Source organism: Brassica rapa, chromosome A03 (assembly GCF_000309985.2).
Source record: "Brassica rapa cultivar Chiifu-401-42 chromosome A03, CAAS_Brap_v3.01, whole genome shotgun sequence".
In the NCBI taxonomy this organism is placed as follows: domain Eukaryota; kingdom Viridiplantae; phylum Streptophyta; class Magnoliopsida; order Brassicales; family Brassicaceae; genus Brassica; species Brassica rapa.
Window position 1 is genome coordinate 1,409,152 of NC_024797.2, and position 25,774 is coordinate 1,434,925.

The 25,774-nt window shown below is 35.2% G+C and overlaps 5 protein-coding genes across 11 annotated transcripts; 1 reads left to right on the forward strand and 4 right to left on the reverse strand.

Annotated features, from left to right (window-relative positions):
* Positions 1-142: 142 nt before the first annotated feature.
* On the reverse strand, positions 143-3,550 carry LOC103855746 (biorientation of chromosomes in cell division protein 1-like 1). Of its 3 annotated transcripts, XM_033286930.1 has the most exons (3): positions 2,011-3,550; positions 1,129-1,676; positions 143-1,041 (listed from the first exon to the last, which is right to left on the reverse strand). In XM_033286930.1, the coding sequence occupies exons 1-3, from the start codon at positions 2,015-2,017 to the stop codon at positions 247-249; spliced, it is 1,350 nt and encodes a 449-aa protein (XP_033142821.1). In that variant the 5' UTR covers positions 2,018-3,550; the 3' UTR covers positions 143-246. The 3 variants fall into 3 exon arrangements, with proteins under 3 accessions (XP_033142821.1, XP_009131016.1, XP_009131014.1); XM_009132768.3 differs by having other exon boundaries at positions 143-1,676; positions 1,997-3,549; XM_009132766.3 differs by having other exon boundaries at positions 143-1,676; positions 2,011-3,548.
* Positions 3,551-15,571: 12,021 nt separating this feature from the next.
* LOC103855749 (uncharacterized acetyltransferase At3g50280) lies at positions 15,572-18,225 on the forward strand. Its single transcript, XM_009132774.3, has one exon. It carries the CDS (start codon positions 16,606-16,608, stop codon positions 18,019-18,021), a length of 1,416 nt encoding a protein of 471 aa, XP_009131022.1. The 5' UTR covers positions 15,572-16,605; the 3' UTR covers positions 18,022-18,225.
* On the reverse strand, positions 17,995-19,977 carry LOC103855748 (SNAP25 homologous protein SNAP33). 3 transcript variants are annotated; one of them, XM_009132772.2, is made up of 7 exons: positions 19,799-19,977; positions 19,025-19,493; positions 18,854-18,947; positions 18,638-18,768; positions 18,445-18,542; positions 18,281-18,376; positions 17,995-18,141 (listed from the first exon to the last, which is right to left on the reverse strand). In XM_009132772.2, exons 2-7 carry the CDS (start codon positions 19,478-19,480, stop codon positions 18,132-18,134), a joined length of 885 nt encoding a protein of 294 aa, XP_009131020.2. In that variant the 5' UTR covers positions 19,481-19,493; positions 19,799-19,977; the 3' UTR covers positions 17,995-18,131. The 3 variants fall into 3 exon arrangements, with proteins under 3 accessions (XP_009131020.2, XP_033144932.1, XP_033144933.1); XM_033289041.1 differs by having other exon boundaries at positions 19,025-19,977; XM_033289042.1 differs by lacking the exon at positions 17,995-18,141 and having other exon boundaries at positions 18,151-18,376; positions 19,025-19,977.
* Positions 19,978-20,227: 250 nt separating this feature from the next.
* Positions 20,228-22,984, reverse strand: LOC103855747 (nuclear envelope-associated protein 3). 3 transcript variants are annotated; one of them, XM_033289039.1, is made up of 9 exons: positions 22,780-22,984; positions 22,682-22,744; positions 22,248-22,399; positions 22,108-22,167; positions 21,908-22,010; positions 21,221-21,821; positions 21,025-21,145; positions 20,762-20,929; positions 20,228-20,683 (listed from the first exon to the last, which is right to left on the reverse strand). In XM_033289039.1, exons 3-9 carry the CDS (start codon positions 22,377-22,379, stop codon positions 20,621-20,623), a joined length of 1,248 nt encoding a protein of 415 aa, XP_033144930.1. In that variant the 5' UTR covers positions 22,380-22,399; positions 22,682-22,744; positions 22,780-22,984; the 3' UTR covers positions 20,228-20,620. The 3 variants fall into 3 exon arrangements, with proteins under 3 accessions (XP_033144930.1, XP_009131017.1, XP_009131019.1); XM_009132769.3 differs by having other exon boundaries at positions 22,682-22,984; XM_009132771.3 differs by having other exon boundaries at positions 22,248-22,437; positions 22,682-22,984.
* A 254-nt stretch (positions 22,985-23,238) lies between these two features.
* Positions 23,239-25,762, reverse strand: LOC103855750 (plant intracellular Ras-group-related LRR protein 7). The gene is made up of 10 exons (XM_009132775.2): positions 25,272-25,762; positions 24,986-25,055; positions 24,860-24,906; positions 24,577-24,685; positions 24,411-24,496; positions 24,228-24,318; positions 24,038-24,123; positions 23,864-23,950; positions 23,636-23,782; positions 23,239-23,548 (listed from the first exon to the last, which is right to left on the reverse strand). Exons 1-9 carry the CDS (start codon positions 25,371-25,373, stop codon positions 23,672-23,674), a joined length of 789 nt encoding a protein of 262 aa, XP_009131023.1. The 5' UTR covers positions 25,374-25,762; the 3' UTR covers positions 23,239-23,548; positions 23,636-23,671.
* Between the last annotated feature and the right edge of the window lie 12 nt (positions 25,763-25,774).

Sequence of the window (25,774 nt, forward strand, 5' to 3'; positions counted from 1 at the left end):
AACTAACTAAAAGTCGGATAACTGGAACCAAACTAACCGTTAGAACTGAACATGCACACCATAGTATTTATTGTCCAATTGACAAATCTTCAACCCTCTAAACTCAGCACCGTAAAAGAAACCATATACTTGAAATAGATGATTGATTTCAAAGAAAAAAATTATATTACAAGATTCAAGAAACGTATAACAAAATTCACAAGATTTATCTCTTTCTCTTAGTAAATTTTTGATTTTAAGCAAGCACTAGCCTTCAACAACTTGTGAAGATGTGGACTTGTTCTGAATGTTCTTCTTCTTCAGCAGAGATGTTTTATCATTATCTTGAAGAGAGATTACAGTTTCAAAAGCACCAACCAATGCTTTAACCCTACTCTTCCTCTCTTCTCCAAGCTTATTCACAGTCTCTTCAATCACATTATTGAATAGTGTCCCCATTTTCTTCTTCTCTTCCACTTTTCTATGCCTCAAAACAACCTTCTCTCGTATGCCTTCACCACTGTTATAACTCATCTTCCCAACACCTTCTCCTTTATCTTTCAGGTTATTCTTATTCTTGTTCACATCACTTCTGAGTTTTGGTTCTTGAACAACTCTCTTCTTGAACTTGATTGATGTCAGAGTGAGATCTTCTGTTTTCGGTTCAAGAACTTTCCCTTTCTTGAAACTCACCGGTCTTGTTGGAGGACCAGGAGGAGGAATAGCCTTAGGCTTTAAACCAATCCTCTTCTTGATTTCGGTTTTGGCATTAGCTACAAGAGTTGGAGAACCACTCTCTTTCTTCTCAGACAAACCAGTCTTGGACCTTGAAGTAAATTGTCTTATTGGTGGCCTAGGATCTGATCTTTTAAGAGTCTCACTCTTAACACTTCCAATTCTCTTCTTCTTTTTCTTCTCCTCAATACTGGATTCAACAACATACAAAGTCTTCTCCACTACATCATCACATCTAACAGGTTCATCAATCTCCGTCTTCTCTTTTCTCTTCACATTCTTCAGAAGATCTTCTTTAGAACTCTTTTTCTCCATGATCCTTGAAACCTTCTTCTCCAATACATCATCAATCTTCGTCTTCTTCTCTTTGTCCTTTATATTTTTCAGTACATCTTCTCTAGAACTCTTGCTCACCTTCTTAACATCAACATTTGTCTTCTTGACCATTCTTACACCAACAGCTGAATCACTCGGAGTAGTAGTAGTAGTACTCTTTGTTTCACTTCTCTTAGCGCGTAAACCATCAGATTTAACAACCTCACTAACAACAGCAGCCGTAGCATCTCTCTTTGCAACATTCAACGACTTTTCGGTTTTAGAAACACTTACCAACGACTTCCTCACCACGCTCAAAGTCTCATTTTTCACCAAACCTCCTCCGCCTTCAACTTTCTTGTTCTTAACTAACATCCACGGTTTGATCACCAACTCATCCTCACGCCTCTTCCCATGTTTACATAGATCATGAGTCGAACTCGTTTGGTTCCCACGGTAACGGGTTTGAAGCTGAGCTTTACCTCCTGGTGGTACTCGTTTATCTAACGCTCCAGTCGAGTACCGTCTCATATTCACATTACCATTGGACACTGCAGCTGGAGGAGGAGGAGGAAGAACAAAGCAACAATTCTCATCAGGAATCATCTCTTTCACTTGTGAAATATTCTCTTCAGCCATTACCAGAACTGCAGAGAAGCAAGTACATGTTAACAGTAGTGAAGGATCTAAGAAGAAAAGTCAAAGAAACCAAACTCATACATAAACAAGGCACATAATAATTAGATTATTGTGATCTCGATCCTAAACTGTTCAGATCAAAATGAGTATACAACATCCGAACATATTAGAGAATGAAGAACCTATCTAAATATTTTGGTTCCACTAAATTAAGATTTACTGAAAATGTTAAACAGGAGAGTCTAGTATATTTGGTTTATGATCTCATGTTCTGGTAGTGATTGGGTACAATAACATATTCCTAATATACAAGTAAGAAAGGTGTTACCGTAGATCACCTACCTCTCATAGGACAAAAACAGGAGATCAAGAATATTAAGAAACTTTGAAATATTTTTAAAAACAAAAATATAGTTTTGGGTAGGATTTCTAAATCCTAGTGGTAGTTGGAGGATGAATGAAGAGTGACTTAAAGAAAGTCAGAGGAAACAGAAAAAGAAGAAGAAGAGAAGAAAGTTAGATTTGATTCTTTAGGAAAAAAAGGGTAGAGAAAGAGAGGGAATGTGAGAATCTTTTGACGTTTTTTGTTCCTGAAAATTCTCAGTTTTGGGATGATGATAATTATAATTTAAAAAATGATATTAGTACAGAACCATGTGATTTTCAATACTCAAATCAATTGAATAACACATTTATTAGTCGAAATCTCATAATGTGTTTGACTCAAAAAAAGGAAGAAAAGAAAATATGGCAGCAAATTAATTTCAATAATTAGATTTTTTAAAAATTATATTATTACAGAACCATATGAATTTCAATATTTAAATCAATTGAATAACACATTTATTAGTCAAAATCTCATAATGTTTAGGACTCAACAAAAAAAAGGAAAAGAAAATATGGCATAAAAATTAATTTTATTGGTTGAATTCAACTCAAGATCGACATTATGATGTTAACAAAACAAGTTTTAGATTAAATAAGTCCTAGTAGTTGTAGTCCATATTAATAATCGTGTAATCAAATTAATGTGCCTTTTTGACGGATCGGAGACATGAAACAAAGTCTTTTTGTATTTTTTCTAAAGAATGATGCTCTCAGTGATGGACTGGCTTTAGATTCTTTTGATTATATATTGAAAAAAAGGAGATAAGATCTAGATGCTGAGTTGCTGACTCCCAAAACACAAAGAGATGCTTCAAATAATTCGTGCAAAAACTATAAACATATAATCTAAACTATAAAATATTTTTTTAGAATGAATGTTATGTTAAAAAGGGGAAAAAGACAATAAAAACTAAAATTGTTTACAGAGAGATTGGAAAATATTATATTAGTTGAAGAGTGTGTGTGATTTTTTAAAATGAGCACTAAGTAGATCTACCAAAAAAATCATAGAGGTAAGTAGACATTTTGGTGGAAAATTTCCAGCATGTCTACCAAACACAAACACCGTCGTGGCGTCGTCTGTCGGACATACATTTTTAGAAAGCCTAATAATGAGAAAGAATGGGCCTATATTATATCTACAGGCCCAAAGTTTTTATCTACATTGCGTGGCCCGTAAGGCATAAGTGAGTTGGAAATATATTAAGGATTTGCTTAAAAACAATATATATATATATATATATATATATATACACTATTATTTGCGATGTAAATTTTTGCAATGGAACTCTCACGTTGAAAGTTATAATGGTTAATATCGTTTATACCCTTAATGAATAAAATATATAAATAAATTAAAAAATAAAAACGAAATTTAATTGATTTTGATTAGATAATTGATTAATATTAAGAATAGTAAGAATTATCTACAATTTGAAAATATAATTTAAAAAAAAAGATAACTTCTTTATATATTGTATTGTTATCTGAAAAAGTCTTTAAGTAAAAAATTAAAACATAAATTCTATAACTAAATATTAACTACATAAAATTATTAATTATATAATTAAAAATAGAATATTGAATTATCTAAAATCTAAAAATATAATTAAAAAGATAATTTCTATATATATATATTGTATTGTTATCTGAAAAAGTATTTTAGTAAAACGTTAAAAGTTAAAAACATAAATTATATGATTAAATATCAATCAAACAATTTTTTTAAATATAATTAAAAACTATTATTTGCGAAGTAAATTTTCACAATGGAGGTCTCACGTTGAAAGTTAGAGTGATTAATATCGTTTAACTCTTAATGAATAAAATGTATCAATAAATTAAAAAATAAAAACAAAATTTTAATTGATTTTGATTAGATAATTTATTAATATTTAGAATAGTAAGAATTATCTAAAATTTCAAAATATAATTTAAAAAATAGATAACTTTTGTATACATTGTATTGTTATCTGAAAAAGTCTTTAAGTAAAAAGTTAAAAACATAAATTTTATAACTAAATATTAATTAAATAAAATTATTAACTATATAATTAAAAACCGCGTTAAAAAGTTTAACATTTTCAAAAAAACACATATTGTTTTAAGAACATTGAAAACCGTGTTAAAAAGTATAACATTTTAAAAAAACACATATTGTTTTAAGAACATTGAAAACCGTGTTAAAAAATTTAATATTTTAAAAAAAATTATGAATCAAAAATATTAATATAAAATTTTATCCAAAAAATTCAACAATAAATGCATAAACAAAAAGACAAATAAACCCAAAACCCTATAATCCTAAGCATTATTTTAAACCAAACCTAAATCCAACCTAAACCAAACGCTAAACCTTTCCTACTACCTAAACCCTAAATCCTACCTAACCCTAAACCCTACCTAAACCTAGAACTTAACCCTATCTAACCCTAAACCCTACATAAACCTAACCCTAATCCCTAAACCCTTCCTACTACCTAAACACTAAACCTATCTAACCATAAACCTACCTAACCCTAAACGTAAACCCTACCTAACCCTAAACCCTATTTAACCTTAAACCCTACCTAACCCTAAACCCTACCTAACCCTAAAACCCTACCTAAAACCTAGGGTTTAGGGCTAGAAAGGGTTTAGTGTTAGAAAGGTTTTTGGTTAGGTAGGGTTTAGGTTAGGAAAGGTTAGTAGGGTTTAGGGTTATGTAGGGTTTGGTTAGGTAGGGTTTAGGGTTAGCTAGGGTTTAGGGTTAGTAGGGTTTAGATTTAGGTTTGGTTTAAAATAATGCTTAGGATTATAGGATTGAAACATGTTGAATAAATTTCAAGAAACATGGTAGAGACCTCATATGAAATATCCTATATTATCCAAGAAAAAGAATATCCTTATTTTTAATAGTATATTATTGTTTTTTTTGTCACGAATCCTATATTACTAGGTGTTTTGCCCGCTTAAACATTTTCATAAATTTTTGAAAAGTTCTTTTTATACTATACTAGTTATATTGTGTTTTCCAAAAAGAATTCTTGCGATCAATTTAGTATCATCTATGCATTGTCTACTCTCGAATATATAAATATATATAGGTAGTGTTTAGTGTAGGTAGGGTTTAAGCTTAGGTAGGGTTTAGGGTTAAGTAGGGTTTAGGGTTAAAAAAGGTTTAGGGTTATAAAGGTTTTAGGGTTAGGTAGGGTTTAGGAAGTAGGCTTTAGGGTTATGTAGGGTTAGGGTTAGGTAGGGTTTAGGGTTAGGTAGGGTTTAGGGTTAGAAAGGGTTTAAGGTTAGTAGGATTTAGGGCTAGAAAGGGTTTAGAGTTAGTAGGATTTAGGGCTAGAAAGGATTTAGGGTTAGAGAGGGTTTAGGGTAAGGTAGACTTTAGGGTTAGGTAGGGTTTAAAATTAGGTAGGGTTTAGGATTATGTAGAGTTTAGGGTTAGGTAGGGTTTAGGGTTAAAAAGGATTTAGGGTTAGAAAGGGTTTAGGGTTTAAGGTTAGGTAGGGTTTAGGGCTACGTAGGGTTTAGGGCTAGAAAGGGTTTAGGGTTAGAAAGGTTTTAAGTTAGGTAGGGTTTAGGTTAAGAAGGGTTAGTAGGGTTAGGTCGGGTTTAGGGTTAGTAGGGTTAGGTAGGGTTTAGGGTTAGGGTTAGTTAGGGTTTAGGGTTAGAAAGGTTTTAGAGTTAGATAGGGTTTAGGTTAGGTAGGTTTTAGGGTTAGTAGGGTTTAGGGTTATGTAGGGTTTAGAATTAGGAAGGGTTTAGGGTTAGCAGGTTAGTAGGGTTTAAGGTTATGTAGGGTTAGGGTTAGGTAGGGTTTTGAATTAGACAGGGTTTAGGTTTAGCAGGGTTTAGGGTTACAAAGGGTTTAAGGTTAGTAGGATTTAGGGCTAGAAAGGGTTTAGGGTTAGAAAGGGTTTAGGGTTATGTAGGGTTTAGGGTAAGGCAGGGTTTAGGGTTAGAAAAGGTTTAGGGTTAGGTAGGGTTTAGGGTTCGGTAGGGTTAGGGTTAGGTAGGGTTTAGGGTTAGAAAGGGTTTAGGGTAGATAGGGTTTAGGGTAAAGTAGGGTTTAGGGTTAGGTAGGGTTTAGGATTAGAAAGGGTTTAGGGTAACTCTTAACCCCACCTAACCCTAACCCTAAACTCTACATAACCCTAAACCCTACCTAACCCTAATCCCAAAACCCTTTCTACTACCTAAACACTAAACCTATCTAACCGTAAACCTACCTAACCCTAAACGTAAACCCTACCTAACCCTAAACCCTATTTAACCTCAAACCCTACTTAACCCTAAACCCTACCTAACCCTAAAACTCTACCTAAAACCTAGGGTTTAGGGCTAGAAAGGGTTTAGTGTTAGAAAGGTTTTTGGTTAAGTAGGGTTTAGGTTAGGAAAAGTTAGTAGGGTTTAGGGTTATGTAGGGTTTGGTTAGGTAGGGTTTAGGGTTAGGTAGGGTTTAGGGTTAGGGTTAGGTAGGGTTAAGGGTTACCCTAAACCCTACTAAACCTAAACCTTTTCTAATCCTAAACCCTACCTAACCCTAAACCCTAATTTACCCTAAACCCTACCTACCCTAAACCATTTCTAACCCTAAACCCTACCTAACCCTAAACCCTGCCGAACCCTAAACCCTACCTAACCCTATACCTTTTCTAACCCTAAACCCTGCCTAACCCTAAACCCTACCTAACCCTAAACCCTTTCTAACCCTAAACCCTTTCTAACCCTAAATCCTACTAACCTTAAACCCTTTGTAACCCTAAACCCTGCTAAACCTAAACCCTGCCTAATTCAAAACCCTACCTAACCCTAACCCTAGATAACCTTAAACCCTACTAACCTGCTAACCCTAAACCCTGCCTAACCTGCTAACCCTAAACCCTTTCTAACCCTAAGCCCTACATAACCCTAAACCCTACTAACCCTAAAACCTACCTAACCTAAACCCTACTTAACTCTAAAACCTTTCTAACCCTAAACCCTAACTAACCCTAAACCTAAACCCTACCTAACCCTACTAACCCTAAACCCGACCTAACCCTACTAACCCTTCTTAACTTAAACCCTACCTAACCTAAAACTTTTCTAACCCTAAACCTTTTCTAGCCCTAAACCCTACCTAACCCTAAACCCTACCTAACCTTAAACCCTAAACCCTTTCTAATCCTAAACCCTTTCTAACCCTAAACCGTACCTAACCCTAAACCCTACATAATCCTAAACCCTACCTAATTTTAAACCCTACCTAACCCTAAAGTCTACCTTACCCTAAACCCTTTCTAACCCTAAACCCTTTCTAGCCCTAAATCCTACTAACCCTAAACCTTTTCTAACCCTAAACCCTACCTAACCCTACCTAACCCTAACCCTACATAACCCTAAACCCTACTTCCTAAACCCTACCTAACCCTAAAACCTTTCTAACCCTAAACTTTTTTTAACCCTAAACCCTACCTAACCCTAAACCCTACCTAACCCTAAATCTTACAAACCCTAAACCCTACATACTTTAAACCCTACCTAACCCTAAACCCTTCCTAACCCTAAACCCTAAAAACCTACCTAACCATAAACCCTACCTAACCCTAAACCCTGATAACCCTACCCTGATAACCCTAAACCCTGATAACCCTAAACCCTGACTAAACCTAACCCTAAAACCCTACCTAAACCTAACCCTAAAACCCTACCTAAACCTAAATCTCTACCAATTCTAAACACTAAAAAATAATCTCAAAACTTAAAGCTAAAAAAACCTAAACTCTACAGCTATGTAATTTGTTGTTGTGATATTCAAATAACAAATTACATATCGGGTTTTAAATCTTACATCCATTAATTTAATTGCCAAAATATTTTGAAAGTTGTATCTTATGAATAAAAAAGGTAAATTATATTTTAATAACATAAATTTTGTTAAAATAGAATGAAAAACTATTATCATAAATAAATAAAGAATTTTGATGAAATTTAAAAATCTTCGAATCAATAACAATTAATTAGTAATATTTCAAAAACTTATAAACTATTATAGCAGTAGAATCTCAAAAAAAAATTAAAGTTCTCAAACATTTATTTGCCAATAACCATCTTTAAATCTTTGCTCATTCAAAAAAATAATATTCTTTACATAAATTAGAAACAAATTTTGTTTTTTTACTAGAGACCCAAGTTTAAATTATACCACTAAAATATTTTAATATTTAATTGTTTAGAAATATATCTTTATATATAAAAGAAGCATTGTATCTCTCCTGTGAGGACACGTCGGATGACAGGGTGGAAATAGGAGCTCTATGGTGTAGACACGTCGGATCCGCACCGTTTCACTAAACCTTCGCAGTGGGCTTCGTTACACGCTTCTTCTGCGGCCCATCGACCACAAGCATATACGGAACCCTAATCAATCGCTACGTTCTCCTTCGTGTTCTTCGTTCGTCTTCTCAACAAGCTTTTCGTCTTCTTCTCATCCTCATTAACGAGCTTCTCCGTTGAAGTCTCAAGGGCTCTTCTATCTCGAGTTCTGCTTCTCACACCGTCTAGGACCTCTCTCGAGCTCAGCCCCAAAACGAGATTCAGCCTCGCTGTAGCGACGTTGGTTGTCCCAATCTTCTTCCTGACTTGGCTAACGAGAACGAGAACAGTAACAGAGGCTCATTAGATCGTCTTCTGGGAAGCGTCGCCGCTATCGGGTCTGCAGTGTTCTTCCGCCACCTTGACCCCTTCTCTCACGATGACTGGAGATTCATCTGAAGGTAAAGTAATTAGCTTTACGATTTTCTCACTTCTCAGTGATCTGTTTGTTAAGTGGTTAACAATTTTGAAGATTTCTGTTGTTCATGTCACCTCTGTTCGTGCCTATGGAGGTATGCGGTTTGATTCTAACGGCAAAATCTCAGTGGAATAAGAACCCTTTGGTGCATTTTACTCTGCTGTGCCTCAGGTACCTTAAAGTTTGAATCTTTGAACTGATTTTCTGAAGGATATTTGTTTGACTAATATGTATGCTTTGTATAAACTTACTGATGCAAATGCAGGCTGAATTTAATGAGTTTGGTGGAAGCTCAATGTTGGATGCAACTCTTGCTTGGGACAATGAACTGTCTTGGACGCTGTAGAATGCTATTGAAGCACTTTAGGAGACTATGCTTCAGGTAAACCTAGAACAGATTCTGCTTTTAAGTTATTGAATGGTGTTTTACACTGACGAGAACTTTGTTGTGTCAGGTTTCTTCTGTTGTTATGAGGTTACGAAGGGAGTATCTGTTCTTAGCAAGAATCATGTTCCCACAAAAGGATCGTAATACCCTGCTGTAGAATTGGAGATGATTAAGCAAAAAAATTCATTTTTTAGCAAGGTAGTTTAGTGACCAATGTCTGTCTCTATTCTTTCACTGTTATGTTTTCCAGCTTAACTGATGTTTTCTGTTTGCAATAACAGGTTGTGATTGCTCGCAACAGCAGGATTATAACGGATACCGACATTGATCCCATTGCTTGGTTTTTACAGTTACATGTGTGTTTTTTGTCTAAGGATACTATATTTACTTTTTAGAATAAAGAAAGGTTAGGACTTGGATTTCTCTCAAGTTATTGTTTGATAGAGTGAAGGGCATGCTGCTTATCAATTCTGTCTGCAACTAACTGGTGCACCGGCTTTTATGGGAACACAATATGGTATATAAGTAGTCTCTTGGTGCATTCTGTTTGATTCACATATCTTGAAGAAATAGTTCTTAAAGATATGTGCACTTTGTTTGACATACATCTCTGTGAAACAACCTAAGAGACTTTTCCAAATGAATGAGTTAGGTGTCTGCAGTTAAGCTTTTTTTTGCTGCAACTGCGCGTGATATCGAGATAAAGCGACTTACTAACCAGGTGAGTTTCTTATTCTATTGTTTTGAACAATAACATAATCCCTTTTTCTCACTGAAATTTCCGGATATGCATACTAACTTGGTTTACTAAACTGCTGTAGCCCCAAAGATGATCTTGAGTTCTACATTGTAAGAGAGAATATAAGAGACAAGTTAAACGTAAGTTCATTCTTATTGCTCTGCATCTTTCAAACCTTTTATCTGTAGTTAGTTTGAATTTTGACTCTTGAACAAGTGTATTGACACATGTTCTATTATCCTATTTCTTCCTTTCAGTGTCTATGTGACAAAAACCTGTGAGGAAGCTTACAAGATTGCAGTACCTATATTCTAAATTGGCGGGGAAGCTGAGGAGAGAAGCTGAAGTGAGATTTTTTTTTTTTTTTGTCACTGAAGATGAAGTGAGATAATAGTATTTTAAATAGTATGTTCATGTAGATACCTTGAAGTTAAGGGTTGTGAATGTTATCTCCAGATTTTTCTTTTCTTCACAGTGGGTTTGACTCTTTGGTGTTTTTATCTACAGTTTGACATCTTGGCTGCTCTGCATCCAACTCCAGCTGTTTGTGGGCTTCCAGGAGAAGAAGCCAGACTTTTGATTAAAGAAATAGGTGAAATATTGGCTGTTTGTATTATTTTCGTATTTGATGAATTTTCGAGAATTGCCATTTTTCCCAAGAAGTAAGGATCAAATGCTGAGATGGACCAAATGGGCACACAAAAATCTGGAATAGGACACTTCTATTTCTAATTCTTTAATGAATTAATAATAAATCGAAATTCAGCTGAAAATACCAGAAAACCTAAAATTTCAACATATTTACAAACCCAACCACTCTACCCACCCACTTACTAATAACCCAACCCGACCCATCTGTTTTCCCTTAAATCTCTAATTTTTTTTTTCTTCGACGTAACCAAGAAACACAAATCCAAACACAAACGACAATCTCAAATCACTATCTCCCTCAATCTCCCCTCACTAATCAAACTCTATAACAATCATCTTGAAGTTGGTCCCTTGAATCTCATCTATTTCTCTATTTCGTGTCACTCATTGAAAAACTATGGCTCCTAAGACTCGCTTCGCCGGAAAAACAAACAAGGAAGGTACGCCGGAGAAGAAGAAGAAGAACGAGTCTGCGGCGGAGAAGAAGAAAGCTGCGGCGGTGAAGAGGAGGAGAGAAGCCGTGAAAAAAAAGAGATGCAGCAAAGAAGAAGACTGAAACCGTAGAAAAGAAGAGGAAGCAAGACTCGTCTTCGTCGGAGTCTTCATCCAATCCAACCAAGCGGCGTCGGACCGCATCTTCACTAGAACAACATTCCGATCCCGATCATTCCCCGGCACCATCAGCGGAATTGCTTTCTCAGGATGATAGAGAGGGTACGCCAAGCCCATCATTTCCGATTGAGCCACAAAAAGCACCTACTCAAACACCCAGTGAGGCGGAGAATCCACTGCAAGCTCCAATAACTTCTAACAACAGAGAGGATCCCAACAGTGAGTCACACTCACCAGAGGTTGCCATTAACAATGAAGCGCAAAGAACGGTAAACAAATCAATTTAAAATAGTTTTGGAATTTTTATGATAATATTGAACTAACAAATAGGAACCGTGAGCAGATTGGATCTAACAACAGTGATTCAAACCCACCTGAGGCTGCCATTGGATCTGCTACCATTGACAATGACGCGCCAAGAACGGTAAACAAGTCAACTTGAAATGGTTTTAGAAATATTTATCATAGAGTTGAACTAACAAATAAAAGAATGAAACTAATTCAACTGGTAATAATATGTTGTAAAACATATTCAGTGGAATTTATAACTGGTACAACTATGAAAAGTATAACTAGTTTAACTTATACAACTGAGTATCGTATAATTAGTATAACTAAAAGAGTGAAAAATGATGCAACTGGTAAGTGATACAACTATTAACAATATAACTAGGTTAACTAATTAAACTGAGTATTGTTTAAGTATATGGTTTTATTGATGAATAACTGGTTTAACAAATGTCGTATAACTAGGTTTACTAGTACAACTAGTAATATTATTTTTAGTACAACTAATTTAACTGGTACAACTAAGTGATTTTGTGAAGAAGAAGCTGATAAGGATGGTAAGAATAGCGAGTCAGATGCCGTCACTGCAGCTGTACACACTCCTCTTCCTACTGAGACAACACCTGAAGGTATTTGTTGTTGGCTTTTTTTTCATGTGCTATCGGTTTAGATTTGCTTCAGTGATATAAATTTTGCTGTGTGGTGGTTTCGTTGTAATTTGTTTTGTTGTAGATGCTGAGGGTGAGGAAGAGGCTGCGAAAGAGGCTTATGAGGTCGCTGGCAATGAGGATAATGTGTTGCAAATTTAAAATGTGTTGAACATTTAAAACGTGATACACATTTAAAATGTTGTAGTTTCACATAGTTTTACTAGTTTATTAGTTGTACCAGTTTGTACATAGTTATACTTAGGCAGTGAAATCGAAAGATATTAGTTGTACCATATAAAAAATACAATTACCTTAGTTGTACCACTGTTGTATGTTTACATATGCTTGCCCGGATACAATGAAATCATCACTATTGTGAAAATACTTGTCATGTATGTTTTGCAAAAAATAAGTGGACAAACAAGTTAACAAACCTTAAAAGTATAAGGTAGATCAAGCAAACTTTTGTGATGGAGTTAGAAATCTAAAAAAAAAAAAGCACAATACAAAACACAAAGAAACCTTTCCAAACGCTTAAAAATTAGACTATTTGATTTGTTTTTTAATAGGGAACACCCAAAAGAATATTTAAATTTTACAACTTGCACAGTTGTACTAGTTGTACTAGTAGATCCTATTTTAGTAAATTAGACATAGTTGTACTAGATTTACCAGTCGAACCTATTTGAGTTTTACTAGTTGTACCGGTATGACAACACAGATGTATGAGTGTTATATTTTATCAAGTTTTACCATGTTGCACCTGTATTACCTGATTGAAACAACATAATGCATCCAGACCCACGACATTTCAATATGTAAACCCGAGGATTTGACTTCATTATATCAACCTCAAAACAATTGGAATGCACACCTTTGTCCACTAAATCCCTCACTTCTTCTCTACTCGCAAATTCTTGATGCAAACTCATATCAATTCCATCATCCCACTCAGAATTGACAACAGGAGGTTCAATTGTTGCAACAGCCGGCAACTCCTCCCTATCATCCATTTCATCACAAGTAGTTGTGCCAGTTTTCTAGTTGTACCTCATATACATAGTTGTACTAGTTTTTGAGTTGTACCGGTTTGTGCATAGTTGTACTTTTGCAGCTAAATCAAAAAATATTAGTTGTACCACATAATAAATACAATTACCTCAGTTGTACCACTTATTTATGTTTACATGTCTTTGCCCGGTAACAATGAAATCATCAATTTGGTAAAAATACATTTCATGTATGTTTTCCAAAAATTAAGTGGACAAACAAGTTAACAAACCTTGAAAGTATAAGGTAGTTCATGTAAACTTGTGGAGTTCTGTAATAATTTTCAAAAAAAAAATTTTAAAACTTCAAATAAATTAATAGAAACTTTATGAGTTACATACCAACTGAGATATTTGATTGTTTTTTATATGAGAAATACTAATTTAGTTTTGTCAATTTCCTAAACGTGGAAGTTATACCAGTTATACCAGTAATACTCGTCTAGTATATAATAAAAAAATATATCAATTGTTTATATGTCTTGGTTTAGGGATTGTACCAATATTTTCACTTCATAGCTATGTAAAAATATGTTCGATGTTTGTTTATCATGATAATATGACTAATGTAGTTAATAAACCTCAAATAAGAAATAAAATTTTGTTATCATATACTCCCTCTGTTTTTTTATATAAGTCGTTTTAGAGGAATTTTTATGTTCCAAATTATATGACGTTTTCGGTTTTCTATGTAAAATTTATTAACACTTAATGTTATATGACCAATGATAATATACCTTCTATTTTATTATTGGTTGATTTGTGGTTAGATAAATAATTAATGATGTTTTTGTTTAGAAAATATAAAAAATTAATGATTTCTTAATCTACGTGTATAATTCTAAAACGACTTATATTAAAAAACGGAGGGAGTACCAATTAGGATATTTGTTTGTTTATTTCATATGTAAAAATATGATTTACTAGACATGTTAATTATAGTAGCTGCATATTATTCTATATAGATTATAACATTTATATCAGTTATAAAAAAAAATTAATATGTTAAGTTGTATGAGTTATACAAGTTTTACCCAGTCAAATGAAAGAATGAAATAAGAAAAATCTTGTGGCTGTAATTGAAAAAAAAAAATGAGCATGTGGTTGAGATTAAAAGAAAAGAGAGAGAAAGAAATATATATGTAATCCTGTGGCTAAGATTAAATCGTAGATAAGATGATCTAATGGTCATGGTTGATACTTCATTAATGGCATTTTTGTAAATATCATATTATCTTCTTTCCTTATGATCCGACGGTTCAGATTTAAACAGAGAAAAAACGATCCAATGGCTTCTATTGCTCTTTCATTAAGGGTAATATAGTAATTTCTCATTATTGTCCCTCCATAGATTAAAAGAGGTGGTTGTAGATTTTTTTTTGGTCCCTTGTCCCATAAGAGATTAATGTCCAAGAAGTAACAAGACTATCAGTTTACATTATAACTTATTTGAATGTCAAAGCAACGTTTACATGTCATCCCTATACCATTGAAATTTGATGTGACACATGTATCTATTACAAACAGAATTAAAACTTTTTTTTTATTTAAACAATATATTTTTAAGGTTCAAGAGTCTGAAATAAAATGGAATCCCAATGGAGGCCGAACTCACAATTACACACTTATAAGAAGTCCACAAACAAAAATATTTAGATGGCGATACACAACGTTACAAACTCACACTAACATAAAAGGTAAAAGCTAAAAGATAGATGCTGAACACACTATGGAGACATTCAAACAATAAAATCAATAGTTACACGCAAGTTTGTTTTCCCTCTAATCATCTAAACTATCTAACAATATATAGTGTTAAAAAAAAAACTCCACCCATGAAATCAGAATATAATAAAAAACATGTTAGATAATATATAATAAGTTAATTATATATATATATATACAAAATAAATTGTAAAAATTATACTATGCTAATTGCAAACTACCATTTATTTTTTTTAAATTAATATCCTGAGTTACTTAGATTACGTGATTTATTTTATTTTTAAACATAATATTAATATATTTAAGACTCGACAAACATGCATAGTTTTAAATAATAATGATCACTATTAAATTTTTTATGTAGTCTACCTGATTTAAATATATTTTCAGTTAGGAGGGATCAAATATCGCATTACTATAGTTAAACTAAAACAAACATTATAAAAAAAGCAAATAGTCAAATAATTATATAAATAGGTTTAATAAAAACATGAAAGTTAATTTTAATTTCAGTTAAAAATAAGTTAAACATTTTAAATAATTTATATTATTTGTTTATGTGCTTACCCGCCCGTAGGGCGGGTTTACCCTAGTATATTTATATATTCGAGAGTAGACAATGCATAGATGATACTAAATTGATCGCAAGAATTCTTTTTGGAAAACACAATATAACTAGTATAGTATAAAAAGAACTTTTCAAAAATTTATGAAAATGTTTAAGCCCGCATCGCGGGAAAAACACTTAGTAATATAGGATTCGTGACCAAAAAAAACAATAATATACTATTAAAAATAAGGATATTCTTTTTCTTGGATAATATAGGATATTTCATATGAGGTCTCTACCATGTTCCTTGAAATTTATTCAACATGTTTCAATCCGCTGGTTAGAGATTCGTTTCTATTAGGACTGCAATTATCAAATCTATTTTCACCTTCAAAAACAATTATTGGCGTTTTATTTTGTTTTTTTTACTAGTTAATTATAGTTTAGTTTTTTTAATGATCTATTAGTTTTCGAAAAAGTTACTTTTATTAGCTTTCGATTCCCCCAAAAAACGTGATTCTTACAAATTTATTTGTGTGCGACATATATTTTACTTATTTTAATATAATATTTAGACGACCAAAAGGACATTGAAAGCTAATTGCCAACAAAATATATAGAGGTAGGTTCTGACAAAAAGAATGGCATCTTTGTCACAACATGGCCAAGTAGCACTTTCGACGTGTATCTGAGCTCCCATGTGACGACTTGGCTTACGTAATACTAGTATTGGCTTTGAAGATAATCTTGTTAGGAATTGTCTCACATATATAAGTTTTCAAGTCACAACAAAGCATATAATTATACAGTCATTCATACTGTATCTATCTTCAATCCAGCTCAATTTTCATCTTTATATTTTGCCTTAAAATAAATAAAAAAAATCTCTTATATAAATGAATTTGCTCTAATGTATGTTTAATAATTAAAATCTTCTATTTAGTTAAAATATAAAGGATTGTTATTTCTATCTCTAAATATAGTCAAAAATATGGTTTTTTCATACTTTCCTCTAAAATACATAAATTCTATTACAGAGACTTACATTACAACAAATCCACTTTTAATATAAAAATTTATATTGGAGATTTTTAATATAAAATCTATATATATATAAGAAGAAGAAAAAAGCATGAAAGAAGCAAAAATGGTTTCATATTCATCATCTTCTTCTTCATCTGAAGTCAAGATTATCTCAGAATGCTTCATCAAACCCAAAGCCCTCCCTGAAAAATCAAATGAACCATACCATTTATCACCACTAGACCATCTGATGCTCTCCTTCCAATACATCCAAAAGGGTCTTCTCTTTCTCAAACCATCAACACCATCTGATGATGCAACCAAACCAAAAGACTTCATGGAGACTTTGCTGAAAAGGCTAAAAGACTCTCTAGCAACAACACTTGTCCACTTCTACCCTCTCGCAGGTCGTCTCTCGACCTTGAACACAGACAATCCAAGATCTTACTCGGTGTTTGTGGATTGTAACGACAGTCCTGGAGCTGGATTTATCCATGCCAAATCAGAACTAACTGTAGCAGACATAGTTGGGTCCAACTACGTTCCTTTGGTTGTTCAATCTTTCTTTGACCATCACAAAGCAGTCGATGTTGATGGTCAAACCTTAAGTGTCTTCTCGGTCAAGGTAACAGAGCTGGTGGATGGAGTGTTCATAGGATTGTCTATGAATCATTCAGTTGGGGATGGAAGTACCTTCTGGAACTTTTTCAACTCTTTGTCAGAGATCTTCAACTCACAACAAGACGATGAAACCAAGGATTTGTTCTGTCTCAAGAATCCTCCAATCTTTCGTGAAGAGTCTGGTCCTATGTGCAGGCTTCCTTACAGTCCACTTGATGCGTCCATTACTCTATCCGAAACTCCGGTTTTGAAAGAGAGAATGTTCCATTTCTCATCAGAAACACTGAGATCACTGAAGTCAAAGGCCAATAAAGATTGTGGAGAAACAACAATGATCTCTTCGTTGCAGTCACTAACCGCATTTATATGGAGAAGCATTACAAGAGCAAGGAGCTTATCAAATGATCAAGAAACCACTTGCAGGTTTGCTGTAGGAACTAGAACAAGAACGGATCCACCATTGCCGACGAATCACTTTGGGGTTTACACCTCTCTTGCAAGCACCACTGCCAAAACAGGCGATCTGTTGGAGAATGGGTTGGGATGGGCTGCTTCAAAGCTGCATCAAGCTGTAACCGAACAAAATGGAGAGAAGATAGCTTCCGAACTTGATCATTGGTTGAAGGCTCCTTTTGTTTTGCAACCAGATCAGCTTTCGGAACCGAACCTTGTTCACATGGGAAGCTCACCGAGGTTTGACAAGTACGGAAGCGAGTTTGGGATGGGGAAAGCTGTTGCGGTTAGAAGCGGTTATAACAGCAAGCATGACGGGAAGGTGTCAGCTTACCCTGGGAGAGAAGGAGGAGGAAGCATAGATTTGGAAGTCTGTCTTTTGCCAGAGTTTATGGAAGCTCTGGAATCAGATCAAGAGTTCATGTCTCTTGTCTCTTCTTCCCAGAACTAAGGTTTTCTCCTAGCTGTGTGGTTCTTTGTTCCTGTTACACCCTCTTTGGTTGGTTTGATTTTATTTTTTGTTAGTTATATATGATGAACTACTGTGTGTGGTTGTTAACGTCAGAGGATTCTGCAGTTGTTGAAGTCAAATGTTTCAATTGTTTATTAAGATCAGGATTAGAACATTGAATCTAATAGATTCAATCTATTGTTTCATGAGTTTAAAGCAACAAAATGATCAAGAGAATAGAGAAGCTAACTAGTTTTACTTGCGGAGTAAACGGCGAGCTCGTTGGTTAGATTGTTTCACTCTGAAGTTAAGCTCGTCGACATCGTCTTGAAGATGATCAAGTCCATTGTTTTGCCTGAGATTTACATTTTATATGATTCTCAGTTTTATCTAGGAGGAAGTAGATAGATATGAAAGAAAAACCTTTCGATTTCAGTTCCCATATCAACAGCCATGTTCTTCAGTTCGCTGAGTAGATCACTCAAATCTGCAAGTCCATCGTCCTGCTTTGCTTTCTCCATCTGTTAACACAGCATGACTCTCAATATATTGGGCAAGCAAAAGAGAACTAGTTTTGGAACACTAGATGGAAAGAAGAAGGAAGAGAGAACCAAACCTCTAGTTTCTGATAGGCATCAGCGGATTCAGGGAGCGGTTCATGGGTTCTTGATTGTGGTTTGGGCAAATGGTTCAACCCCAGCTTCTCTCTGGTTTCCAAGTGGTTAACTCTCCTCTTGGGTGATTCACCTACTCAGAATATGTGAAGAGTTGGGTTAAGGGATAAGCAAGAGACTCATTCCTTAAGAGTAATTATAGACGAAGAAGAGTAAACCTTTAGTTATAACAGGACCAGTTATGGAACGAGTCTTCTTTGGCTTCCAAGTCGGTGAAAAAATGCCAGCGAGGCTTCCAAGAAGTTTCTCACCCTGAAACCAAACACAAAACATACAATAAGAATCATCCCATAGAAGTTTATTTGGGTTTAAAGTCTCGTCTCTCTTACCCGACTGAGATCATGATCGATGTCAACAGTCTTGTGGTGCGTCCTTGTGATCTTCTCTCCTTGCTCATTCAACATGACCAGAGTCCTGGCAGCATCTGATCTGATCTCCTCTGCTACTTTCAGACACCCTTGTACGGTTTTGGTTGTTTCCTGAGACTTGTACACAGCATAGCTCTCAAGTTCCTGAACACTCTGGTTCTCAACACCTCCAGAATCACGAAAACCGTTCCTGTACCGGCTCTTTGCATCCAGATCCAAAGAGGGTTTAGAAGAAGTAGTGAATCTCTTCTCATCACAATCATCATCATCAAAAGAGTTTAAGCTGAGATTCTTAGCGGCTAGAGAAGGTTCAGGGTTAATCCTATTTGATGGCTTTAAGGTGTCATCATCCGAATCAAAAGGATTCGAGCCAGAAGGCCCAGAACCAGCCGGCTTTGGTTGCTTCAAACCAAACATTGTGCTTCAAACCCTGAAAAAACTCTCATAGAGAAAAATCCAAAAGCTATAACAATGAAATGATTATAATTCCACAGAGATGCTAAACTTCAGAAAGCACAATGTTTGGTTTGATCAAACAATTTCTACCACTCAATCAAGTAGGATCACAGAGCTAAGAACATGCATCAGTGTAATCTATAGGAGTTATATCTCTTGAACAACTATCGGATCATAAATCAACTGATGATTACTTCTTGAGGCAGTTAAAAGGAGGAAAGTTAGTATCTTTATCTCTGCATACTAAATCAAGAAAGCTAATCGCAATTGCGGCGTTACCTGGATGATCGATCGAGCGGAGAGAGCTCAGAGAAGAAGGATGTAACGCAGAGACGAGAGAACCCAAAGAAGTGAGTTTGAATTTCCGATTTCTGTTATACAGATCATTCAAGTCTAACTAACTGCAGAGAAACGTCAAATATTAACTTTTATTTTAAATTAAAAAAAAAAAAACTAATTAAAAACAAGAGTAATTGGTTTTGTAAGTTAGGTTTATAATTTACAGAACTTTCAACTTTAGTACAAAGACGTTGTACATGAAAGTACCCAAGCAAGCATGGACACTGAAAGTGAAGTGTGATGTGAGATTCAGCCAATTTCAAAGAACCAAGCAAAACATGTGCAACTACTAGTTTTCTCCACTCCCCACCACTGAAAAACGTTAATGCACTTTGTTTTGTACACCCGCAAAAGATGAGTCAACAAGTGTTTTCATAAAAACTTGTTTTCTCTTATATCAAAACGAACAAAGAATATACATACACACTCACTCGCAAAGATGAGCAAAACAGTACATTTGTCCCACTTATTACTATGTTCCAAGCACATTATGTACTCTAAACGCTAAAAAAGATCCAAAATCAACAACTCTAATGCTAAGTTCTTCAAGGCATTTAATCAAAGGTTTAGCTCTCATTGTTCATCTCACTCCAGCCACTTCAATTCTCAGGATTCCTTACCATCCTGCGATTCCATGTGCGATTAAGATCCCGATGATTTTTTATCACCTTCCAAGTATACTCGAGCAGAAAATCCATGGATGAGAGACACTCAGACATGTGAACATGGGTGAATTGTGTTAAGCCATACATCAAAAGCTCATCATAACCCGGAAAGAGGCAGCATATCAGTGGAAGAGCGCTTTGTTTGTCTCTCTCTCTTGATCTTTAACAACAGAGGATAAATAAAGAACAGTTCATGATAGACAAAAAAGACAAGGAAGCATCATAGAATATGTAATACCTGTGCTTCTAGTTCTGCGATTCTCTGTAATGACGCTTGCTCTACGCACACACGGCGTTTGCGTTCCTCGTCGACCAAACATGTCATCTTATACCTTAGTTCAGCCATTTCTTGCGTAAGGTCTTCCGCTTCTTCCTTCGCCTTCAGTTTCTCCTCTTTCAGTTCCTCCTGCACATACACCAAAATATCACATCCAAAACTACTTAGATTAACCCTTTTGATAAAAGATAGCAAATAGAAATCCTTTAGTTTTTCAGACGTACCTTGAGCCGCTTCACAAGATCTTCCTGCAGCTGTATCTGTTTCCCCATACCCTCCATTTCATCAATCAAAGTTACATTCCGGGAAAGTTCTAGTTTCTTGATAATTGCATCGAAACCTTCTCTGTCAGACACAAAACCAACCAACATTATTACAAACGAGGATAACACTAAATTTTGTCTTTAAGCTGAAACTCACCGAACTTCGCTGGACACTGGAAACACATGGCTCAGCTCAGCGAAGAAGCACCCTGCATTTAGAGGTTGTTGTTCGTCTTCACTTTCTAACCGTTCCTTAGTACTTATGAAAAACTCTTTGATGCTCTTCTCAAAGGTGGCAAGTCTCTCCCTCAGCTCTTCGTTTAGCTTCTCAAAGAACTTGGCCTTCTCTTGCGCCTCTCGAGACTGAAACCGAATCTCTTCGATTACTCCTCTCAACTGATCTTTCTCTTGGATGCTTTCCTCTTGGATTCTCATCGCATCAACGAGTGCTTGCTCCAACGCTGTTATATCAAGCTTCATGCTCTCTATCTCACACAAGGACTCCAACGTTAAGGACGAGATGGTCTCCTCCAGTTTCTCCACAGAAAGAGACGAACACTGTAGCTCTGTCTCTTTGCTCTCCAGTTCTTGCAGCAGCAACAAATGCTCGGATTTAGACATACACAACTCCTCTCTCAAGAATTTAACTTCTCCTTCCAAGTCCCCTGATTCAGCCAATTTGGATTCAAGATTGCGCACATGTTCGTTGAGGTAACTCACTTCCTTGCTTTTAAAAATCAGTTGATCTCGCAAGTAACCTACAAGACAAAGCATAATATACTCTTAAGAGTTATTAATGAATTCAGAAAGAAAGTAAATTGTTTGGCTCAGGTAGGGAGTTTACCAATCTCTTTATAGCAATTCAACAACTCTATCTCCATGGTACGAAGTCTTGCTGTGTCTTCTAGGCGAGATTCAGATAATGACTTTGAGTGGAGTTCCAATCTCTGTGGTAAAGAGAAGATATATATATATATGTCTGAAAACACTTTCCCTCAAATGTGCATAACATTAAATTGAACAAGAAGAAGAAGAAGAGCTTACTCTGACTAGTTCAATACTATGAGGTTTCGATTTTCTCAGCAAGTCCTTCTCTTTCCTTAGCTGCCATAAATAAGAAAACAAAAGAAAGAAAGCTCAAAACTTTATTGATCAAAGAGTAAGAAGAAGAAGGTATAACTAACCTCCATGCGTCTGGAACCAAACTGGAGAAGCTCATCAGCAGCGTCAAAGGAGATTTCACTATCACCTCTGGAACTACTACACGCCGAGCTGCTACTACTCCTTCCTGAGAAACTTCCCGAGCTACTCGACATTTAACAACAAGTAATCACCACTGCCAAAGGGAGACACTTTCGTCATTGTTTTTGTGTTCTAATCCAAAAATGTTAAAATCAGATTAGACTATAACAAAAACAGCTAAATTACGTCAACTTCACAGTGATAATTATACTCTTCCAATTTCAACAAGGAAGAGTATATAGAACACTAAATCGCAGAGCCAATTCCCCTTTTTTTTTGTTTACAGAATAAATCGGTGAGAGCGAATATGAGGATGATAAGCATACAGAGAGAGATGAAACCGTGCACAGATACAAGCGAGCAGGAAAGGTTTTACCTTTACAGATAATAGCGCCGACGACGAATTTGATCGGAGAAGGTAACCTTAACCCTCGGAGATGATGATTGTCGATATTCGAATTCGATGGTAATTATTCCCCCAAAACAATTATTCTCTTTCGGTTGATGATGATGATGAGCTTTCTCGCTGCTTCCCTTTGTTTTTAAAAAAACGATAAAACGGGTCGAATCCGGGTCGGGTCGGGTTGGGTCAGGTGGGTCTCCAAGCTTACTTGCCTACCTATTAGCGTCCTTGATCGGTCGGATAGCAAAAAGAGAAAGTCAAACGTTTCTGATTTGTTTTGAGACTTAAAATAATACAGCGTGATTGGGTCGTCAGTCTTCAACAAACTCCAAAAAAATATTCATTTATGGCTTTTTATTACATTTTATATAATTGAGCTGTTAATCTATGTTACTTTCTTTGTTTAATTCTGAAGTTTTAAAAATTAATTAATCATCAAATTGAGCTTGAATCTAGTCTAAGTTGTTGGTATAAATTCAGTTTTCAACTTTATAAAAGTTCAGCTTCCCCGCAACATAGTACAAAAGGTGTATAAAAATCTTGTATATATATAACACAAACAAAACCAAAATGTGTTTCAAGACAGACGAGAGAACACACTTAAGTCACACGCTTAGCACTGTCTCCTTGATAAAAGGGCAATAATCTCTTTGCCATGTTACATGTATAAATAATATAAACACACACACACATTACACGCCTTCATATATACATATGACACACGTACACGCCGTGATTGTGTATGTTTTCATAAGAATTTCAGCAGAATCACCACGACAGAGATTTCTAGAGACAGAGAGTATTACAACAATGTTTCTTTACATGACAGAAACGTTGATCCTGCAAAAGGAAAAAGAAAAATTTATGATCACTGAAGAACACACAGAAATTACCAAATGATCTATCTATAATTCTGAATCAACTTACGAAGTAAGGAGATGTTGAAACAACTGTATAGAGTATTCATTTATCAACCCCTACATCGAGTCCTTTAGAGCTGATCATCACATTCGAATCTATTTGCTTATCAAATTTCTTCTTTCTCCTCTCTTCAAATTCTTCGTATCCTTCCATCTACATTTACACTTTGTTATGTTACACGAAATACTATTCCAAGTGTGTTCCTTTGAGGTTGTGGAATAAACATTGACTTACCAGCTGAAACTCATCCATGGATATAGGATTGTTATGGAGGGAAAGATTTTGCAGACTCTTACAATCTCTCAGCAATCCATCTGGAATCTGAAAAAAGATACCAGTAAATCTTAAGAGATTTAACATTAAAAAGTTTAGAGGGTGAAGAAACAAATCACAGCTCAATTGCTCTACCTGCTTCACTTGATTATCGTCTAAGCAAAGCGACTTTAACTGCATCAGATTGCAGAGTGATTCAGGGAGCTCTTCAACAACGTTATCTGCAAGGCTATCCCGATTCACGATTAGGCTTTTGGATCACATGACATTTCAAATTTTCAATGGAAAACATAATGTTCTAAAAAATGAAAACTAGAAAGCATACCATTAGCCTGTACGTCTTCTAAAGAAGCACAGCTCCCTAGTGATTCTGGAAGGGATTTCAATCTGTTATTTGAGACATTCAACAGCACTAGCTGCATTTTGATAAGAGAGAGAGAGAGCCAAGTTATTCGAGACAGCTAACTAGAGGTATGCTTTGGGGGTGGTAAATGAAGTTAAAACGTACATTGCGAAGACTACCAATAGTATCAGGCAAGTATATGAGCATATTCCTTGAGATTGATAGTTGCTCAAGCCTTATCAACTGACCCACTGGCAAAAAAATAATAATAAACCCATAATAAAGCCACAAATTGCTTTAAGAGAAACATAGTGTTGAGAATTATTCTTACATTCGTCAGGCAAACAGCTGATGCGGTTTCCATCAAGCATCAAAACTTTGAGAGACTGAAGCTTCCCAAGATTCCCGGGAAGACGCTCAATTAGATTATCAGCTATTAACTGCCAGAATTTTTATAAAAATTAACTTGGATCATTAACAGTTTGGTTCAAGAAAATGATGGGACAGAGTAAACATCCAAAGCAACTACCAACAAGCATTCAATTAAACCGCTAAATACAAATTTTGTAGATAATAATATACAGAGAGAGAGAGAGAGGCAAGAGTTGTCTCACCAGACGCTGCATATTGATTAACTTGCTGATCTCTCCAGGAACATCAGCTGCATAAACAACAAAGTCCCTTCAATAACAACTCTTAACCACAATCAAAAGACAAAGACTCTCGATAAAGAAACATACAGATCTTGTTGTGTGTTAGATCGAGCGTCCGCACTGCTCTCTCCATGTCAATCACTACATCAGGAAATGTCTGCTCCACAAAAACCAAATCAGAGTAAGTCACCCACCCATCAAGACAGAACCAACTAAACCAGTCTAAAATCCCCAAAACAGAAACTCTTAAAAACAAAATCTTTCATGAGCAAACTAATCAAAGTTTGTAACTTTTCGTTCAAAACAAACTCTATACACAACAGTTTTGTAAAAAAATCAATTGGATAGATTGTTGGGAGGATTTTGGTTAAACCTTGAGTTTGGAGTCGCGGAGGCCAATAATGCCGGTGGATCGCCACCGCTTTACCCGACTAGCCTTTGAACCTCCTCCTGGATTGCTCGCGCAACACCCCATTCTTCCCTGTTTCTACTACGCTCTTGATTTTTGATTGGATGCTTATAAACAGAATAATATTTGTAACGGAAAAAAAAAATCGAAAACCCAGAAAGTTTCAAAAGGAATCAAAATCTCTGATTACCAAAAAGAGAGAGATTTGGGTAAGAAAGTTTACGAATTTTCTGAGGATTTGAGGTTTAGGTAAGGGGTCAAGGTCTCTGGAAGCCAATTTTGGGATACAAAAATAAATAAATAATATAAATTAGAAAACTAGTTTTCAAAATTAAATGAGAGTGGAGAAGGACTCTCGTCAAGTCACTATCTCAAGTCACCAACCTTTGAAAAACTCCAAGATTGGTAAGACCCAGAGACAGACACTTTTGTCGAGATCCTCGTCGATTCAAAGCACCATGTTTCAT

Bases quoted from the DNA above. Each gene is read 5' to 3' on its own strand.
- LOC103855749 (XM_009132774.3), top strand. From the start codon at position 16,606: ATGAAAGAAGCAAAAATGGTTTCATATTCATCATCTTCTTCTTCATCT.
- LOC103855748 (XM_009132772.2), bottom strand. From the start codon at position 19,480: ATGTTTGGTTTGAAGCAACCAAAGCCGGCTGGTTCTGGGCCTTCTGGC. The intron at 18,948-19,024 runs GTAAGAGAGACG...GTTTGGTTTCAG, and splicing joins TCGATCATGATCTCAGTCGG to GGTGAGAAACTTCTTGGAAG. The intron at 18,377-18,444 runs GTTTTTCTTTCA...TGTAAATCTCAG, and splicing joins ATGGGAACTGAAATCGAAAG to GCAAAACAATGGACTTGATC.
- LOC103855747 (XM_033289039.1), bottom strand. From the start codon at position 22,379: ATGTCGAGTAGCTCGGGAAGTTTCTCAGGAAGGAGTAGTAGCAGCTCG. The intron at 22,011-22,107 runs GTAAGCTCTTCT...TCTTTACCACAG, and splicing joins ATAGTATTGAACTAGTCAGA to AGATTGGAACTCCACTCAAA. The intron at 20,930-21,024 runs GTACGTCTGAAA...GTGTATGTGCAG, and splicing joins ATCTTGTGAAGCGGCTCAAG to GAGGAACTGAAAGAGGAGAA.
- LOC103855750 (XM_009132775.2), bottom strand. From the start codon at position 25,373: ATGGGGTGTTGCGCGAGCAATCCAGGAGGAGGTTCAAAGGCTAGTCGG. The intron at 24,907-24,985 runs GTATGTTTCTTT...TTGTTTATGCAG, and splicing joins TCTAACACACAACAAGATCT to CTGATGTTCCTGGAGAGATC. The intron at 24,319-24,410 runs GTACGTTTTAAC...ATCAAAATGCAG, and splicing joins CTATTGGTAGTCTTCGCAAT to CTAGTGCTGTTGAATGTCTC.